Below are 19,632 nucleotides of genomic sequence, written 5' to 3'. Positions count from 1 at the left end.
TCAAAATCTGTATTTAGTAAATCATAATACTGAGGAAAATAAAATAGCATATATCTTTCAGACCAAGCATGATCTACATCTAGAGCAGGGGTCTCCAATCTTGGTAACTTTAAGAATTATTGGAGTTGGAAGTCCACAAATCTTAAAGTTGCCATGGTTGGAGACTCGTCCAAGAGGATACAATATTCTGCCAAACATTCCACTTCATCTATGAATTCTCTTAACAGAACATTGAAGCAGGCAATGTATAAATAACTTAAAAAGTGGCATAGCTCCTTGCAAGACATGAGATTGCTATCTCCAATGTTGCATGTAAGGATATTTAAAGCCCCTATCCTCATTAGTTTGGAAAATATAAAATGGGGGGGGGGAGGAGAGAAGGGTTTTTTCTTTATAGAAGAAAGTTTCCCCCCCTTTACAGGAACATGGGGGGGGGTCTACTAAAAGGGACTAACACTTAAGAAGTGGTACCAATTACAACTTTTTTCTATCTCAAAGAATCACTTGGTAAGGTTATTGCTCTATTTAACTCATAAAAAAATAAAAATAAAATCCACAGAACAGATGACCAATTCCATGTGGCTAATATGACTGATTAAGCCTAGTAATATAACCCAAAATTGTAACTTTGATGTGAAAATAGCTTGGGCAGTGGAAATGAAGTTATTTATGAATAGCAGTGACCATCATATAGTAAAAAATATATTTCAAAATACAAAGTACATGCAATAGTCAAAGAACTTCTGGAAAATATGAGCAATAGCTTGTGTAATGTGAAAGGAACTATTTTCATGCTCCACTTACTATGGTTTTTATCTATTCCATTAATGCTTTTTTAAAATGGTAAATAGAAACTCAGAAAAGGGCAAATGCATCTTGTTTTTGTCTTTATAACTGAAACCAAAATACAACATTTCACTAATTTATACACGAGTGCCTTTTTTCCATTATGTAATTATAGCTATGTTTATGCAATATGGTAGGCTTTAACATGAGTTGTCTCATTTGGGCTTAACACAATGCATAAACCTAGTAGTGTCTATGCATGTGCAAACCATGAGAGTTTAAAATAAACTTCTTAGCTGCACTATTACAATAAGAAAATCAGTCCATTTTCTCTAACTTTACAATGCATATTTATGGAAAACAATTCTAATAATTTTAAGTTCAGAACAACTCTTCATTTAGTTTTCAACTTTCTGATAATTAATGATCAGTATCACTTGTATTTAAAGAGTTATTACCACATAAGCAATGGGAAATCTGGATCCTATGGTATCCAGTAAACAGTTTCAATGGCTTTGCATATTTAAATAATGCCATCTAGAAGAAATATACAGTATATGGATAACATATACTGTACCAACAAAAATCCACAACAAAATTCTATTATTTAAAAATATTACTGTATTAAGGATGATTAGTACTCTTATCTAGGCTGTGGAGGTCAAAAGCAAGTCGCAAGCCTGATCGAGTGTATAACAAAGAAGAAAATTGGCATCACTTTACCGGAAGCTGGAAATAAAATACCAAACCTTTATTTTTATTTTTTCTGGTGTTTTAACAGCAATCTCTCATGATATTATGAGAGGCAAAAACTGAAATTTTGTTTTGTCATAACCACTCCCTTACCATATTCAGAAATAGTTCCTACATGCTTATTGTGCATGTAAAACCTGTTATGTAATGAGAGTTCTTAGTTACACTAAAGAACACTCAGATGTTTTAGGTGAAATTCCAGAAAAAAATGCTTAAAGAATCCCGATATAAAGCCAGCATTGTTCTTCAAATGCATTACACAAAGGCCCAAAATATACTGAATATGGAAACCAATGGCCTTTTCATGGCAGAAATTTATTTAATAGTTCTGGTGCAGTGATGAACAGTGATGATTGAAGGGGGGGGGGGGGGAAATAGACCCAAACAGTGACGTCAAACCTCAGTTTAGTTTTCTCCAGAGTACAAATCCATCTTTGTGAATATCGCATTAATAGTGCAGCTCAAAAATCATCCTGATCTATTAAGTGAAAATGGCACAAACTGGATAACATTTAGAAGTGAAACCCAATTCCAGCACAACAAAAAATAGCTTCTCTATTCCAGCCAGAAAACAGAAGATCTCATTAGTGACTTGAAATCAATTGCTGGGATTGTACCAGAAGCCCTTATATGAAACTGTCATGCCCAGTTTCGGTGTCCAAATGCCTGTTAGGTGCTCTCCATTTCAACAGTATTTTATGGAAAGTATAAGAAACCAAACTCAGTATATGTAAACAAGTGATGAAAGAGCATAGGTCCCATGCATGCAAAAACCCATTATCAATACAATGGCTATAGACCTGAGTTCCTGCTTTCAGGGCCAAGGACCTCTGCTCATAACACCTAGGAGTGGGCATAGGAGCTGTCAAAGGTTAAAACTGTAATCTCTAGAATTCAGTGCAGAGAGCACCTAAGGTAATTTTAATGATTTTCTCAAACATGTAATACTTGGTACAAAAACAGACCAAGTGTTTTGCTTCTTAGTAGACAGGCACAGGATATCCCCCAGTATTAGATTGGAGCATGCATAGGAAAAAGCTTAAGCAGCAGCTGGAATTAAAATACAGGACTCCATAATTCACTGCAATATGCAGTGGATTGGATTGGAGTAGGGAAAGAACAACACAGGAATAAATGCAACTACAGAACAGTCAGACATTAAACTTATCAAGAGATCCAGATTCATTTGCCTTTCATAGTGAAGATTACTTCAAGCTCTGGAATTATTATAGTCTGCAGTACTGACTATTTGCAACTACAGTATATCTTAAATTTATCTTCAGCGGTAAGAGATTCTTAGCATGTCTTATAGTAGAAAGTTCAGGGGTACAGAAAATGTTAAGCAAAGGATCAATGCTGAAGGTTTATCAACAAAGTTATGTTGCCTGATGATTTTGGGAAAGAAATGTCAGACCAACTTCACTATTTGGAGAGAGGTTACAAATTAAAAATCTGGCAACTAAGTCAAAGTTCTTAGCTCTCAGAAGTAGGGGAAAACAATAAATGAATCAATGAAGGAGGTTCTAAATTTTCAAATATAAAAGTATGGCAAGTCTTCTGCTGCCATGGCAGCATTCAGTCTTGTGGGGTAGCACTACTCCTTTGATATTTTAAATAAGTATGTACATCACAGACAGTCCAGGCTGGAGATAAATTATTTCACTAAAGGCCGGGTTTTATCATCATCACTGCACTGGTGGGCTTTGTACTTTTTCACTTCAGCCATATATTTCGCCCATGCATCTCCTTTATTTGTCAAAACCTACAACAGGAAAAAAAGGGGTCCAGTTAAGGAATACACATTTAAACAATTGAACTTTAAAAACATTCTTAGGGTACCAGTTCTCATGAACATCATCCTACATATAAATCTAGGGAAGCCATTCAATAGAAACTGAGATATTGTAATTTTATTGGAGAAGTAAGCCACAATACTTACAGCTCTGACTAATGAATACCCTGTCTCATTCTAATCTGCTGCATAAGGTGCAGTTAGGACAACAGGATAGAGATTGCTGTTCTCATCTTTTTGGAGCTAAATTCATTTTATACATCAAAAATGGACACAAAATCTCACTTAAAACAGATTTAGGAAATGAATAAAAATGTTCTTATTACAAATAAACAAGAAACAAGTCACAATCCCATAAGCACAAACCCAGCTGTCAATTTTAAACTAGAATTTTAAACTCCCATTTCAATTTATTATTTCTGATGTGTCCCAGCTTACCTCCTCCTCTGTCTTTTGTTTCTTGGCTACCACTCCTGTCTTCAGGGCTATCTTGCTGCCCCCTCTCCGCTTGCCCACCTGGGTGAAGGGATAGAAGACTGCAACCGTTATACGAGCCAGGGAGCTGCAAGGGGAATGTTGCCCACTATATAACGGTATAGGGAGTCCTTCAATTAGATCATCTTAGCTCGCCATCACACCTGTCAGTCTGTACAGACCTACACCGCTGGGCTAGGAGGGTAAAAGGGTACCTTAGCAGTGTTCACCAATACATCTGTACAGTTAAGCCCAAACATTAAAAGACATTAACAAGAAACAAGAAATGGAAGTATTCCAATTTCTGTTCAGGTTTGCTGCCTGGTGGGAAATAGGAACACCATTCTATTTTTACTTTTATTTCCCTACAATATAACAATCTGGAATACATTATGTGAAGTACTTTTATTTGCTCAAAATCATGAAAGCAATAAAGTTAGCAGAATCAATACAACATTAATTCAAAATAATTGTCTTTTTTGATGGTCTTGGGAAGTCTGGTGTATGCTAATATAATTTTAGATACAAATGCAAAGGCCTGCATACATTTTAAAATGGTATTTACAATACCATGTAAGCATGTTATGTGATTCAGTTTTTATGTTGAAAAACAGAATTTTCAATCTTCAGTTGAAGAAGATAGTTTAAAATAGAAAATGTCAATTTCAATTAGCAATAAACAAAACAGGGATTCCAATTATCACTTTTAGATAGTACAGCACTCCCTCCCCAATCCATTTCTGGAGCAATGCCACATGGATTGCAAGTACAAATTGTTTTATATATGGTAATTGAAACATACATGTTGGAAAACAGTTTATAATTAAAAACTTCCACCCAACATTTTAAAGACTGGAAATAAAACATCTTTATTTGTAATGTTTAGGCTACAATGCCTACAGATACCTAGGAGTAAATTCCACTGGACCCAATTGGAAGTATAAGTCAATAAATATGGCCAGGAGTATATTTCATTGTAATGTAGAACAGACTTTATTCCTCTTGTTCAAAGTTATAATTAATGCTTGATGTGGGATGAATAAAGTCATACTTCCAATTTTCCCTAGCCAGTGCAAATAAAAATGGTTCAGTATATTTCAGACTTAGTGTATCACATTAACATGAACCGAAAGATTTCATTTGGATCTCAAGAGACATACTGATGACTTTAAAACTCTGAATACAAAAAACCCAATGTGCTAAGAAACATTTTGTTACTAATCATTAGCAACAAATGTGTAAGAAGAGGGAAGAAATTCCATTTCAAAAACATTTTGATAAGACACTTAATGCATTCCACTATATTTACTTGTGCCTTAATAAAGGCTGAATCAGCCTAAAATGTTTTCCAAAAGACAACTAAAAGCAAACCACCTTGCATTACATACTAACAGATAAAAGTGTTACCATCTCTATTGCTTCCTTTAAAAAAAAAATCTACATTATGTGTATGTCAAGAATGGCAGCTTCACATTCATAAAAGGTAAACCCGAAGTTGGGGACATCTATCATCACAGACTCTATCAAATCAAGGTTAGGGTTATGGCATAGAGTAAATTATTCAGCCAATATTATAAAAGCCCAGCAATTATGAAGCCCATATAAACCTGCCCGGAAATGAATGGTGTCAGCGTGGAGCATCGCAGTCCTGCGAACAATTGTGGATCAATTCATTTTCTACTTTTTTTGAGGGGGGGGACTAATACAGAGAAAGTGAAGAGAAGTAGAAGCATAACAATAGTTTAAGAAAATTATGTGTAGGGTTTCCCCGTGGGGCATTTGGTTATGATAAAACAGGAGGGGGAAAAAAAGAATGATAAATAAGATTTAAAAATGTGAGGAAGCAAATATGGCATAATTATTAAATGGCAAGAGAAAGAATAATTATTTTGGTAAATTAAGGTAACTGGTTAATTTGCGGGGTGGGGTGGGGTTTAATTAATTGGTGGATATCCCAGACTACAAAATTAGATTTATATTTTTCCTTTTTTTAGAAGCAGTATAAGTACTGCAAAAAAAATACCTGGAATAAATTGTTTTATATACACTGCTCAAAAAATAAATACTTAAAACACTTAAAGAATACAATATAACTCCAAGTAAATCAAACTTCTGTGAAATCAAACTGTCCACTTAGGAAGCAACACTGGTTGACAATCAATCTCACATGCTGTTGTGCACATTCAACTTTGTACAGAACAAAGTATTCAATGAGAATATTTCATTCATTCAGGTATAGGATGTGTTATTTGAGTGTTCCCTTTATTATTATTTTTGAGCAGTATATCAAGAATCTGATTGCTCAAAATGTATGTATTTACAGTAATACTGCTAACATTTGATACGGATTTAAGTATGGGGAGTTGGATAAAAAAATTAAAAAAACTTTTTTTAGGAGGGGAAAAAGAGAAAGTGAAGGGAAATGTACTAGTCTCAAGTACCCCAAGAAATGCTTGAAAAGATGGGTCCAATATGCCTTTCCAAAACAGATGGGGTGGGAGGGGAAGAGTTGAGAAGGAAGAAGGAAATGTAACATTGCTCCTGCTAACATCATATTGCTTTAATTTTAAAAAGTCACCTCTTTTCCAGGGGTGCAAATACTAGAGGGGGGTGTCGGGGGAAACGAATAGTCTAAAGAGAGGCGGCACCCGGTGAATTACTGCCTGTATTTATCAAAGTCATCTTTTTTTGAGAGAGAAAGCAAATTGACCAAAGGGTTCTGCGCCTCGGTCCTTTGGGGGAAGGAGGCCAAGGGGTGGGGGAGAAAGAGAGATGGCGGGTGGGGAGAACAAGGGGAAGAAGAGAAGAAAAGGTCAGTGCCCAGATCCCTTACGAAGCTGAGGGCGCTCCCGCTCCGCTTCTTCCCCGGTGGCTCTTGGTCCCCGGGCGGCTCTGGCCGCGGTTCGGTCTCTTTCCGCTTCTCGGCTCCGGCCGTTTCTCGCCCACTCTTCCCTCCCGACGCCGAGGCTTCCTCCATGCGCCGCTTGAACAGTTCGAGAAAAGAACCGTCGTTGGCGAAGACGTTGACGCCGCCCGATCCCCCCGCCGCCGCCTCGGAAGCCGGGCCTTCGCCGCCTGGCGCTCCGGCCATCTCTCTCCGAGCCCTTCTCTGGCCCAGTCTCTGTGCGCGCCCGGAGGATGACGGGAAGGGATTACGAAGCCTGCCTGCCGCAAAGCATCCCGGGAAAGCCTCTGTCGTTAAGGTCGTAAGGCCACGCGCACGTCGAAAGTGAAAAATTGTGTGTGTGGAGGGGGGACTTTGCGGCGCACGGCGTTCCGCTGGCCCGAGAATCGACAGTTCTCCCGGCCAATCAAAAGACGTGAAATCACCGCTGAAGATTGAACCGATTTTTTTTTTTTGCCAATCGGAGAAAAGGAGGGGCAGATCTTTGAGTCTTTTTCCGCTAATGCCGAGACCAATCGCGAAAAAAAGGTACCTAAGTGACCAATCCAGTTAAAATTTTTAGACAGGAATATACCAGCCAGTCAGAGGTAAGGGGTGTCACTTTGTTCTGACATCATCTCTGTTTGTGACGCGGTGATTTGACATGATGACTCTAAGGATTTAAGCCGAAGAGGAGGCCACAAGTGCAGGACGACGTGCCGTTTTCTCTTCCAGGTAAATGTGGACGCGCTGGTCGTTTAACATTAGAGCCCCCTCACTTAAAATGGTTTAGCCGAGCATCTTGTCACGTGATTTCGTTCCAAGATGGCAGCGGTGGCGTCTGGGCTGTCGGCTGAAGCGGAGGAGTTCGAGGACGCGCCTGATGTAGAGCCGCTGGAGCCGACGCTGAGCAACATTATCGAGCAACGGAGCCTAAAGTGGATTTTCGTGGGCGGGAAGGGCGGTGTGGGCAAAACCACTTGCAGGTGAGTCGGACGGCGTCAAAGGAGGAGTGTGATGGCGGGCACCGCTTTTCTCTTTTTTTTAACCGGGAGGGTGGCGGCTATTTTCTGCTTTCGTGAGTTTGTTGAAGGGTCAACGTGAGGACGGGGGGGAGTGCTGCTGCGCTCCTTGTTGGTGACACCCCCCGCCTCTGGAATTGCTGCATCGTATTTGGCTATCGGAGGAAGACGGACGGCGGTAAATGGTGGGACCTTGGCAATAAATGAAAATTATTGTTAAAGAAACCGGCAGGGATAAGGAAACAAGGGGCTTGCTAATGCAGTGTTTCCCAACCATGGCAACTTGAAGATATTTGGACTTCAACTCCCAGAATTCCCCAGCCAGCGAATGCTGGCTGGGGAATTCTGGGAGTTGAAGTCCAGATATCTTCAAGTTGCCAAGTTGGGAAACACTGTGCTAATGTATGCCAGGTCTCAGGACTGGTGCCATTTCCTCCCAAAGGATCACAGGCTGCATTTGAAATCTGAAATAAAATTAGGGATGAAAATTTATTTTTAAAGTCAAGCTTTAATATTTAAACTGTTCTTGTTTAGGTCTCTGTAGCTCTGAGTTTCCTTCCTCAATGTCCTTGAATGTTTCACGGCTCCTGATAGGGTTGGAAATATTTTCTGACATGTATATAAAAGTTTTCAAACTATCATTTAGTATTTATGTTCTGAATTATAGTATATAGAAAGACCCACAGCTATTTTTTGTAGCAGGAAAAAAAAGCTTAAATACAAACTTATATGAAGCATTGTAAAATGTCTCAGATTTTTTTTTCTAATATATAATCCTATTTTTACAGTGTGTCTCGTTCAAAATCTCAACTGTTTTAGTCCTATTTACAATAATTCACAAGCATAATATCTATCACAGTATTATCTTTTTCCTTCAGATTAGTTTCTTCATTTTAAAAAAAAGCATGCAATAATCACCTGCAATTTGTTAGTTTATATTTGTATTTATTAAATAGTTTGGATAAATCTTAAAAGTTCTGCATATAGTTCAGTACAGGCAGATCTGAATTTTAGGAGCTTGTCCTATTTGTAGTTTATGTGCTTGCATTAATAACTGCTTCCTGCTTGTCTTTTGTGGCCCAGCTGTAGTTTAGCTGTACAGCTCTCCAAGGTTCGTGAGAGTGTCCTCATCATCTCTACTGATCCTGCTCATAACATCTCAGATGCGTTTGACCAGAAATTTTCCAAGGTTCCCACCAAAGTGAAGGGTTATGATAATCTTTTTGCCATGGTGAGTGTACTTCTGATAAGATAACTAACATATTTTCAGGGGTTAAAATTGTGTGTATGTTGTGTAGAGAGAAAAAATATGAACCAAACTTATTTTAATTTTATCTTTAATGGTACAGTAATGCCTAGAAATTATTTGAAGAAAATGCTATTCCAGTTAATTTGTCTCCTTATCAGTAAAGGTTTTTCCTCCTAAAGATTTTGTAAATATTTGGGCATTATTTTTAAAAATTGACTGCCTTACTGCAATTATTTTATTAATCACAAAACATTACTCTAGACAGTGTACAATAAGTGAAATGCATTTAAAATATAAATATGTTAAAAATAAATATTAAAACAAATATATGCAAATCTCAGTGAGAGAATAAGTACCTCCAACCTTAGCAGTGCAAAGGATAGGATAGGATTGGATTCTTTATTGGCCAAGTGTGATTGGACACACAAGGAATTTGTCTTTCTCAGTGTACACAAAAGAAAAGACACATTTATCAAGAATCATGAGGTAGAACACTTAAATGATTGTCATAGGGTTATGACTTCTATTCAGTCATATGAAACTGTAAGTGAACTCCATTGAATTGTTTGACTTTTGCAATATATTTCAGCATATATTTATCTTTCAATAATATTGATAAAGGAAGTCTAACACATGTTATGGACTGTTTACATTTTGTCCATTATGTGATTTAAATAAATATGCAAATTTTTCATGTGGAAAAAGTAAGTGCTTATCTTAATTTATTGCCACCTCAATACCTAAAATGAGAATCCACTGCAAATGGTTAAACTGTCAATCATCTGTTCAATAAGATAATTTCCTTGACGAAGATTTCAAATAATTGCCAGCTTCTTCAGGCCTACAAATTCTCCCTGAGAGTAGAATGCAGGTTGCTGAAAAAAGTCTCTTAAATACCCCAAAGTTTGTCACATGATCTACTGGTAGATTTTTGCCACAGCATATGTGAAAGTGTGTTAGTATCATTAGGAAGAAACTGCAGAAATTAGATCTTTATGACGTGTGCCAATAGGAAACCTTTGCTTTCTAAGAAAAAATATTGAGGCAACGCTAAATTTTACTTCAGATACTATGGACAAACACCAAGTCTTCTGTGACATTGTGTTCTGAACAAAAAGGGCAAAGATAGTTATTTGTCCATAATATCAAGGGACATATTTGGCAAAAAACAAAGACAGCATTTCAAACTGAGTAACCTATCAACTTTAACGCATGGTGGTGGAAATGTTAGGGTTTGAGATTGGTTTGCTGCATCATAGTTTGACTCATCAAATCCAGTGTGAAGTCTTCATTGTACCAGAGAGTGATTGACACATATATTCATAATGATTGCAGTGTCCCTGGGTCATGTGATCACATTTTTGAACTTCTGACAAGCAAAGTCATCAAGGAAGCCAGATTTACCTAACAACTAAGCTAATAATGTAACAATTTCAGTGATTCACTAAAACAACTGTGGCAAGTAAGGTCATAAATGGGGCAAAATTTAACAAAGTTGAGGACTACCTTTAGGTTATTTTCATGTCATGAATTTTGTTGTTTCACTCAAAGCATTCATATTGAGTGGCTTAATGATGCAGCTTCTATGGTGGTGTTGAATTATTCTGTCCATAATTTATTATTAGGAGATTGATCCTAGCTTGGGTGTGGCTGAACTTCCTGATGAATTTTTTGAGGAAGATAATATGTTAAGCATGGGCAAGAAGATGATGCAAGAGGCAATGAGTGCTTTTCCTGGAATCGATGAAGCAATGAGTTACGCTGAAGTGATGAGGTGAGATTTGTGAACTGAAGTATTGTTTACCTTGCTATACATTTAAAACTTCACTTTGGAAGCAAGGGCTGAACTTTTTTGTCTGCATTCATCAATGTAACATCTATGGGAATACACTTTTCTTTAGCAGTAAGACCAATGTGATTTGGATATGGATTTCTTATTTGTGATGCTGATTTCATTTATGTTATAGACCAGTGATGGTGAACCTATGGCACAGCCTGTGGCATACATGCCATATATTTGCCATCATGGCACTAGAGCAGTGATGATGAACCTATGGCACGGGTGCCACAGGTGGCATGTGGAGCCATATCTGCTGTCATACGAGCCATTGATCTAGCTCAACTCCAATGTGCATGTGTGTGCCAGCCAGCTGATTTTTGGCTCACACAGAGGCTCTGTTTTGGGGTTCCAGAAAGCCTCCAGGGGATGAGGGAGGGTGTTTTTATTCTCCCCTGGCTCCAAGGAAGCCTTTGAAGCCTGGAGAGGGCGAAACACAAGCCTACTAGGCCCACCAGAAGTTGGCAAATAGGCCGTTTCCTACCTCCAGAGGGCTTCCAGGAGGCGGGGGAAGCTGTTTTCACCTTCCTCAGGCGTGTGGGCACTCGCGCATGCATGATACCACACGTCCATGCTCTTTCAGCACCCGAGGAAAAAAAGGTTCTCCATCACTCTTGTAGGCTCATGACCTGCTGTGAATATACAATTATCTCATAAGATTCTTGTAGGTATCTTGTGTTCGTCTAGTGACCAGAACTCAAATTTCCGAGATGCTGCATTTTACATTTCCATTGATGGGATGAAAAACCTAAATTCATATTTATGGATTTCATTTGATTTGTGGGGAAAAAGATTTGTAGTATATTTTAATTGATGCTACAATAATAGAAATGAGCAATCTGGGAATAATACTGTTCTGCTAATAGTATTCTCTCTCTGGCCTGAACAGGTTGGTGAAAGGAATGAATTTTTCCGTGGTGGTGTTTGACACAGCACCCACAGGACACACATTACGGCTGCTCAATTTCCCCACAATCGTGGAGCGAGGGCTAGGTAGACTGATGCAAATAAAGAATCAAATCAGTCCCTTCATATCCCAGGTAAATGAGGAGAATCATCAGCAACATAAAAGTATAAGATTCTATTGTTTAAAATATTATTTTAGAATCTAACTTTAATTCTACCTGTTCTTTGTTCCTGCCTGAACTCTAGGATTATTCTTCCAATACGGCCTTAGGGAACAGTGTATAATTATGGCTTCTAAGATGGAGCAGAGGTCAAAATATTGTTTATTAGCAGTAGCACTAAAGTATATTGCTGAGCGTGATTATTCTGCCCTCAGTTGGTTAGCCTATTTCAGTTTCTCTTTTACTTTCCTTACATTACAATTATGATTTGCCCTCTTGGATATTGCAACTTTTTGTTTTTCATTAGATGTGTAACATGCTTGGCCTAGGAGACATGAATGCTGACCAGCTGGCTTCCAAATTGGAAGAAACACTTCCTGTCATCCGCTCTGTCAGTGAACAGTTCAAAGATCCAGTAAGTATATAGCAAAAGTAGAGGAATTAGTGAGGATATAATCTCTAGGCATAAGCAGATCTGAAAGAGATTCACTTCTTCCTGGAAATTGGAGAAACATATTCATTTTAGTGGTAGTGAGGGAAGGTGGATGATTCTTCCTGCATCTGGATTCTCAAAGAATAACTGTTATTTAAACTAGAACTATTTTATTCACAAATGTTTCACTAGGTTAAATAGAGAATGCAGAATATCAGAGTCATAAGAGACCTTGGAGGCCTAGTACAACCCACCTGCTCAAGCAGGAGACTTGTACCAGGGATGTAAAGTTTGCAGCATTATGTCACATATTGTGACTTTTTCCCTCTTTGCTAAACTGAGGGTTGGGGTGGCCAGCATGTGACGCATCTGGCCCATGGGCTGCAAGTTTGACACCCCTGCTCTATACCATTCCAGACAAATGACTGTCCAATCTTTTTTTAATTCCACACATGGATAGTGCCACTACTGTCATATGTTGTTACCATGTTGTTGAATTCATGCAGGAGGGACATGTCATCTGACATGCAAGGAAAAATGCCAAGTTTTAATCCACTCAGGACTTTAAGAGTAATAGCCAGCATCCTAAAATACATTTAAAAATAAATGCTCTTCCCGGGAACAATCTCCTACTACTTGAGGTTTTTGAGTAGTTTTCAGGCACAGTTCCATGTAAATAATTAGGTAAAATTACAGGGCAACAGTTATAACTGGTGTCATTAATGTATATAGGACTGGATTTAAGTTTATTCATATAGAGAATTTAAAGATTGGAAAGCTTATAGACTTTTTGCTGAAGATAGAAAAAAGGAAATAGTGATCTCTGGATTTGAGGGGATTGTTGTAATGAGTTTGTAATTCTGTGAAGAGTAGAAACGACTTCTTTAATATTTTTTAAATTTTCTGCACCATTTCTCTCTATATTTCTGTATTTGTCTTTGTATAAACACACTATAAAAGTTGTTAAAAGTCATGCATAGAATGCATTCAGGTTGTACAACATGTAAACTGAGCAAAAACATTGGTGTTTGGCCATCAAGCCTAGCTTATGTAGTTACAGTCCCACTCCGCTTTTCAAAAAAAAAAGTCATAGATGCTCACTCCCCATCCTTCTATAATGGGAAGAAACATTAATGAGCCAGTTACAAGTAAATGCAGTTACAGTAATCTGTTTTTTATATGTATCGTTATTTGAATAATTTATTTGATCTTTCCAGTTGTAGATGAACAAGCTTGAAAACAGAATATTCCAATTAAAATATCAATTGGATGTGTTGCCAACGAATCCTCAAGCAGAATTTTTTTTTAAAAAAAATGGATTATTAAAGATAGATGACTAACAAAAGAATTATTCCACAAGTTGTCTTTTCCAGACATTTTCTGAGATTGTACATTGTACAAATTTTGTGGCTTGGCTTCATGCTTACTGTACTAATAGTGTTTATCTGGAAGGGAAGACTAAAGATATTTGACATATTGGTTGATTTTGCTATAAGATTTAAAACATGTATATAATTAAATAACACGCTGGTGAAGAATGACTAAAATAGAACTGAACTCATATGAACAGGCTTGAAGGTTGCAAGTGGACACTAGAGGGAAGTAAATGATCAGGTAGAAAAGAGTTAAGTGGCTAAGCAAGGTATAATCTAATCTTGAAGAGTTTAGAGTAGACTTTGAAGGCATGAAAGACAATATCAAGATAACCAACATGAGAATACAGACGATAAATCAAAAAAAGGAACCAGACATGGAATAGTTGTGACAGATTCTGGATAATGTCTCTTTTTAGGATTTATAAAGTTGAATAAAGCTGATGAAAGATTTAAAGATTCTTCTTTGACTATCAGGAGATTGATGAAAGGTCAAATCCTACAGTGCCACTGGAATGACATAAAACATTAAGATTGTGAAGAGCAAAAAAAGAACTATAAAGTTGTACGATTTGATCAGAGATAAATTACTTGTTTAATATTTCTCACAACTCCTAATGGACCTTTTGCTGAAACAATACTAAAAAGATGGCAATTAGGTTATGGAGACATTTTTAAAATTCTTATCTTATTTGTAATTTTGGTTTTTTCTGTATCTTCTAAACTTTTCTTTTTTCGTTTATTTTGCATTAGTTTTTCCTATGTTTATTAAAAGTTCAATAAAACTTTAAGGTGATTAGGGAAAGTTATTTCTGTTCTGTTTCTGTTGTTCAGATTTGATTTCTGGCTCTAACTCTTTTTTTCTAAAACATGATATAAGGGAATGGAGAAAGAGGTAGCTGCATTTATGATGGATTCTGGAGAGAGCGAATGAAACAAAACTATACTATGCACTTCTGTTCACATCATTGCACTAATTATATCCTGTTTGTGTTACAGGAACAAACCACTTTCATTTGTGTTTGCATTGCGGAGTTCCTATCACTGTATGAAACCGAACGGCTTATCCAGGAGTTGGCCAAATGTAAAATTGACACCCACAATATCATAGTCAATCAATTGGTCTTTCCTGATCCTGACAAGCCTTGCAAGATGTGTGAGGCTCGGCATAAAATCCAGTCTAAATACCTTGACCAGGTATGATTAGAAGCACTGCAAATTCCCTGAGAAACTGGGAACATATTGATCCATATTAGGCCTGCATAGTCTTTCAAGCAGCCTTATGTGATAATAAATTTACTGTCTGTGCCAAAAGACACTGCCAAGCATCTCAGTTTTCCTAGGCCAGCACCAGTTCTAGTGCTGTTGCTGCTGCTGTTTGGCCAGCTGTGAAACTCAAAGTATATCTGTGCAGGCTGTAGTGATTTTTATTATGTCAGTGTAGACCTTTCCCACTACAAGTTGCACAGGCCTGATCTGTATATCAGGAAATATTTTCCTTGCCTTCACTTTTGTTTTTTCTTTTAAAGTTCTCGACCTTTCTGTCTTTCTTTCTAAACTTAGCATCAGAATTTTGTAATTTTCTCCTTTTATTCTTTAATTTCTTCATAGCTTTCAAGGAATGTTTTGTATCTCTATTTTAGTCCTACGCCACTTTCTTTTCAAGCATTTCTCTAATGTAATATTTTCTCTCTTAATTTCCACCTTCCCCATTTTTAGTGAAATAAGAGTCACATGACTCTTATTTCACTAAATCTTGCTCTGAGGATGACTGACCTCAGATAGAATTTCCTTGAACCCAACATTTAAAGCAAATTGTTACTCTGGAGGGTATAATAAAAATCATTGAAACTTCAGGCGGGCCTAATACTTGATTTGACAATGCCTGGGGTTAGCAGAATAGAACACAAGGAATTGGAAAAAATCACAAAGTTTCAACATCTGCCAATCAAAATTTAAAGATTATGGCATAAAATGGCTATAGTAGCCCCTGTGGTATGGCCAGTGGATGATATACCAAAATATATTGAACAGCACTTAGGAAAGTTGTGCAATGGCAGAATTTCCATCAGTCAATTCCAAAAAGCCACAGTATTTAGATCCACTTATACATTACACTGATAATTATGATATCCTAGGTTCTTGGGAAGAACTCGGTGTGTATGAAGACCTAACCAACGAAACAAGTAGCAACTGACTTCACATTGTTGTGAACAGATACTGTAGTAATAATACAAAGAATCATTTGTCATTTAAGTGAAATTGCACTAATATACAACTTTAGTTCCCTAGAATAACTTGCACAAATTTTTCTTGACATGGTATAAAAACGTAGCAGACTTTAAATTTAGCATGCTTAATGTATTGAAATGCAAATTATATTTAGAATTTAAACCTATCATTGAATTAAGATGGCACAAGAAGAATGATAAAGAATAAACACAGTAACACTTTCTAATCTTAACGGGATAAATTGAAATAGAAAATGCCATAATTTTAGGATTGTTTGACTCTTCCCTTTTTTTTCTTTTATCCAGATGGAAGACCTTTATGAAGACTTTCATATTATAAAGTTGCCACTTTTACCCCATGAAGTGCGAGGAGCTGATAAAGTCAATACCTTTTCAAGTCTTCTACTGGAGCCCTATAAACCACCCAGTGCACAGTGATCCCCTATGGACTGGCTCCTCCTAATTGCCCCCTCTACCATTCCATGCCTGCTCTTCCCTCTTATTTTCCTGATGGAATTCCATCTTTTCCATTGACTTCTCATTTGTTGAAATTGTACAACTGACAGTTATTGTGGTGAAGCTAGAAGAAGCAGAATTGGCACTCTCACATAATTTCTGTTCTAATACACTGATTATGTAACTCCTTGGGACACCTCAATGCCAACTACATTGAATCCATTCCCTTCCTGGACCAACCACTTAAGTTAAATGTGTGTCAGTTTTTTTATTTATTTCTCTGTCCCCTGGTTTCTCTTTGGATCATGTCTCCTTTGATTAATGATATTCAGATTGAGGTGCCAATCAGGTGCTATGATGATGATACAGAAACTGTCAGTTTATTTACAACATCAGGGTCACCAGTGCTGATGGGAAGTTTGTAAATAAATTGTAAGGGAAATAATTTCAGTGGTTTTGGTCACACAAACTGTGACTTTCATTGGGTAGTGTCAGAAGAACTAGAGGCAAAACATGGAAGTTATTTGAGGAGGGTTTATTTTAGGGGAGTACACAGCCACTGAGCTTAAATTATTTGTTTCCTTAAGGTTAACAAAAGTATTAATGATGAGGTGGTTTTATTGGTTTTCTGATACTGGAAATCATAAGTGTGGAAAATGGTTTAAAAATGGGGAATAGGGAGGTTTGGAGGGAATAGAGATGTTTAACAAATTATAGGTGTTTAAAATATTTGGGTATATGTACAGGTCATTTTCTACTCCCCAGTTCCCTCACTCAAAGAAAACTTGGTATTAAAATGTCAATGTATGCACTATTTATATGTGTTTGTTTGCTGGAATATAAAAGGAAAGAGAATATAAATTGGAACAAAGCAGTTCATGGTAGAGCTGGGTTTATTGCTATTAGTTATAATTGAGCTCTTCCAGAGTTCAGAAGTGTTCTAATATTGTATTTATGGAGTAATTTAATTCTAAGAAAATTAGAAGGGAAGTTACCATGTCACTTTTGAATCTTTCACTGGGTACAGTGTAAAACTGGGATGAGGGAGGGCTAGATAGTAATAGTTCCTGGCTTTTATCGGCTATTTTAATACTTTGAAAACTCATCCTTTCACTTGGACATTAGGGATGTGGTCTTGGTGACTGTTGACAATGAGTTGCCAATATACATAGTCCTCAACGTACAACAGTGTGTTTAGTAACCAAAGTTACAATGGCACAGATACGTTGACATGTTTTCTCACACTTATGACTGTTGTAGCATCCCCATGGTCACCTGATTTACATGTGGATACTTGACAATTGGTTCCTGTTTATGGCCATTGCATTGTCCCAGGGTCATGTGATTACGTTGTGTGACTCTGACAAAGTCAGTGGGGAAGCAAGATTTACTTAACCAACGTGTGTTTCTAATTTAACAACTGCAGTGCTTCACCTACCAAATATGGCAAGAAAAATAATAAAATCGGGCAAAAAGCCTCTCTGAATTAGCAACATTCCGGGCTTAATTGTAGTCATGAGTCGAGGACTACCGGAACTTTGCAACTCTGAATCCCTCGGAAATTTCCTCTTGTAAAATGAAGTAGGCTCTTTTGAAGATTTCGATCATTTGTAGACAAAGGAGCATATGTGTTTGCTCTGATTTTCAAAAGAGATGAAATTTACAAACTTGGATCAGATCTTTTAAGTATGTGGTATTTTCTTTGTTAATAGCCTTCACCTTTTGAAAGTAAGGAATTGTGGAATCTTTCTGGCTTTTTAAAGAATTAATGTGAAAATTTGTGTGGCAAAGTCTGAATTTTCTTACTGAAAAAGACTGGATCCCCTTTTTCTGTGGCAGAAACAAATGTGATGGTAGTTTTATTTTTAAGTTGCAGACTTTAAATGTATATAAAACATGGTACAACAGATGGATAAATAAGTAATACTTCAGACGAAGATATCTGTAGAATAACATTACTAACTTCAGTTCATAGAAAGAGACAGATCAAACTACTGTAATTTTGAAAGCCTTCCTAATAAATCTTTCTTTTCTCTCTCCTTTAACTGTTTTATAATGTTATTATGAAAAAAAAATGACACTTGAGCAATGTGTGTGCTCAAATCTGCATCAGAAAGGTTTTTTAGAGTTTATGCAGCTGTGAAAAGCATTGCCAGAAGTGTGTCAACTGCAATTTGTTGTGTATAAACATTTTTGTGATGGGAGGAAATAATTGCTTTTTCATGGACCAAAATTCAGAGATTTTCTTTTGGGGGTGGACCAAAGCTTTGAAGTTCCAAAATTCTCTCCCCAGCATTCCTACTTAGAAGAATTAAGTAGATGGTGAATGAAAGACCTCTTGAGACCTTGTCAAATGGAAGTAGATAGTTTTCATTCCAATGAGCTGAAAGTCTGGCTTGGGCTAAGGCTCATTATTAGGTCCTTTTTTTTCATCTACATACATTTAGATAGAAATTAATGGATATAAGTTATTTATAAATTATACAGATATTTGGAAATTAATGGATATAAGTTCCCACAATTTTTTTTTTCAAATCAGTTTTCATAATTTTGCCAATATAGATACTAAACATTGTGCAAGTACAGTTTATCAAAAAGTGAGGCTGATCCTCTTGAAATTGTATCTAAACTTCAAATAAGTCTAATGTTAAACGCTACACACATTGCTGGATGTGGAGTAAACTCTGCTCAGTTCTATAGTCTGAAATAGCTACATGAATCTTATTGATGGGAGCCATAGATGGCAGCTTGCCAGGAATTCCAGTGAAGCTATTTAAGCTGCCATACTTGTACTACTTGGTTTTGATATTTCAAGGTTCTATGTTTCCCCAATTAATGGCAGAATACAGTGGTGAAAGTTTGTGAATCTGTCAAAACGTTTTGTGAAACCTTTGAAGTACAGTGTTCCCTCAATTTCCGCGGGGGATGCGTTCCGAGACCGCCCGCGAAAATCAAATTTCCGCGAAGTAGAGATGCGGAAGTAAATACACCATTTTTGGCTCTGGACAGTATCACAAGCCTTCCCTTAACACTTTAAACCCCTAAATTGCAATTTCCCATTCCCTTAGCAACCATTTACTCACCATTATTACTGATACTCACCATTGAATAAGACACTTAGTGATCCTGATATTTATAAACATAATTATTTATTAACAATAATTATTTTTTTTGTTATTTATTTGCAAAAATTATTAGTTTGACGATGACATATGACGTCATCGGGTGGGAAAAACCGTGGTATAGGAAAAAAACCGCAAAGTATTTTTTAATCA

At 36.9% G+C, this 19,632-nt stretch overlaps 2 protein-coding genes across 5 annotated transcripts; one reads left to right on the top strand and one right to left on the bottom strand.

Annotated features, from left to right (window-relative positions):
• Positions 1 to 1,522: 1,522 nt before the first annotated feature.
• TRIR (telomerase RNA component interacting RNase) lies at positions 1,523 to 7,096 on the bottom strand. Its single transcript, XM_070739519.1, has 3 exons — positions 6,639 to 7,096; positions 3,770 to 3,847; positions 1,523 to 3,301 (listed from the first exon to the last, which is right to left on the bottom strand). The coding sequence occupies exons 1-3, from the start codon at positions 6,894 to 6,896 to the stop codon at positions 3,194 to 3,196; spliced, it is 444 nt and encodes a 147-aa protein (XP_070595620.1). The 5' UTR covers positions 6,897 to 7,096; the 3' UTR covers positions 1,523 to 3,193.
• GET3 (guided entry of tail-anchored proteins factor 3, ATPase) lies at positions 6,868 to 18,396 on the top strand. 4 transcript variants are annotated; one of them, XM_070739517.1, is made up of 8 exons: positions 7,000 to 7,424; positions 7,515 to 7,675; positions 8,795 to 8,942; positions 10,586 to 10,734; positions 11,687 to 11,837; positions 12,172 to 12,279; positions 14,670 to 14,867; positions 16,208 to 18,396. In XM_070739517.1, exons 2-8 carry the CDS (start codon positions 7,515 to 7,517, stop codon positions 16,337 to 16,339), a joined length of 1,047 nt encoding a protein of 348 aa, XP_070595618.1. In that variant the 5' UTR covers positions 7,000 to 7,424; the 3' UTR covers positions 16,340 to 18,396. The 4 variants fall into 4 exon arrangements, with proteins under 4 accessions (XP_070595615.1, XP_070595618.1, XP_070595616.1 ...); XM_070739515.1 differs by having other exon boundaries at positions 7,034 to 7,238; positions 7,425 to 7,675; XM_070739516.1 differs by having other exon boundaries at positions 7,034 to 7,297; positions 7,425 to 7,675.
• Positions 18,397 to 19,632: the final 1,236 nt, after the last annotated feature.

Source organism: Erythrolamprus reginae, chromosome 2, assembly GCF_031021105.1.
Source record: "Erythrolamprus reginae isolate rEryReg1 chromosome 2, rEryReg1.hap1, whole genome shotgun sequence".
NCBI classification, from domain to species: domain Eukaryota; kingdom Metazoa; phylum Chordata; class Lepidosauria; order Squamata; family Dipsadidae; genus Erythrolamprus; species Erythrolamprus reginae.
The sequence above is the reverse complement of the archived record's forward strand: the minus strand, read 5'-3'. Positions and strand labels throughout refer to the sequence as shown.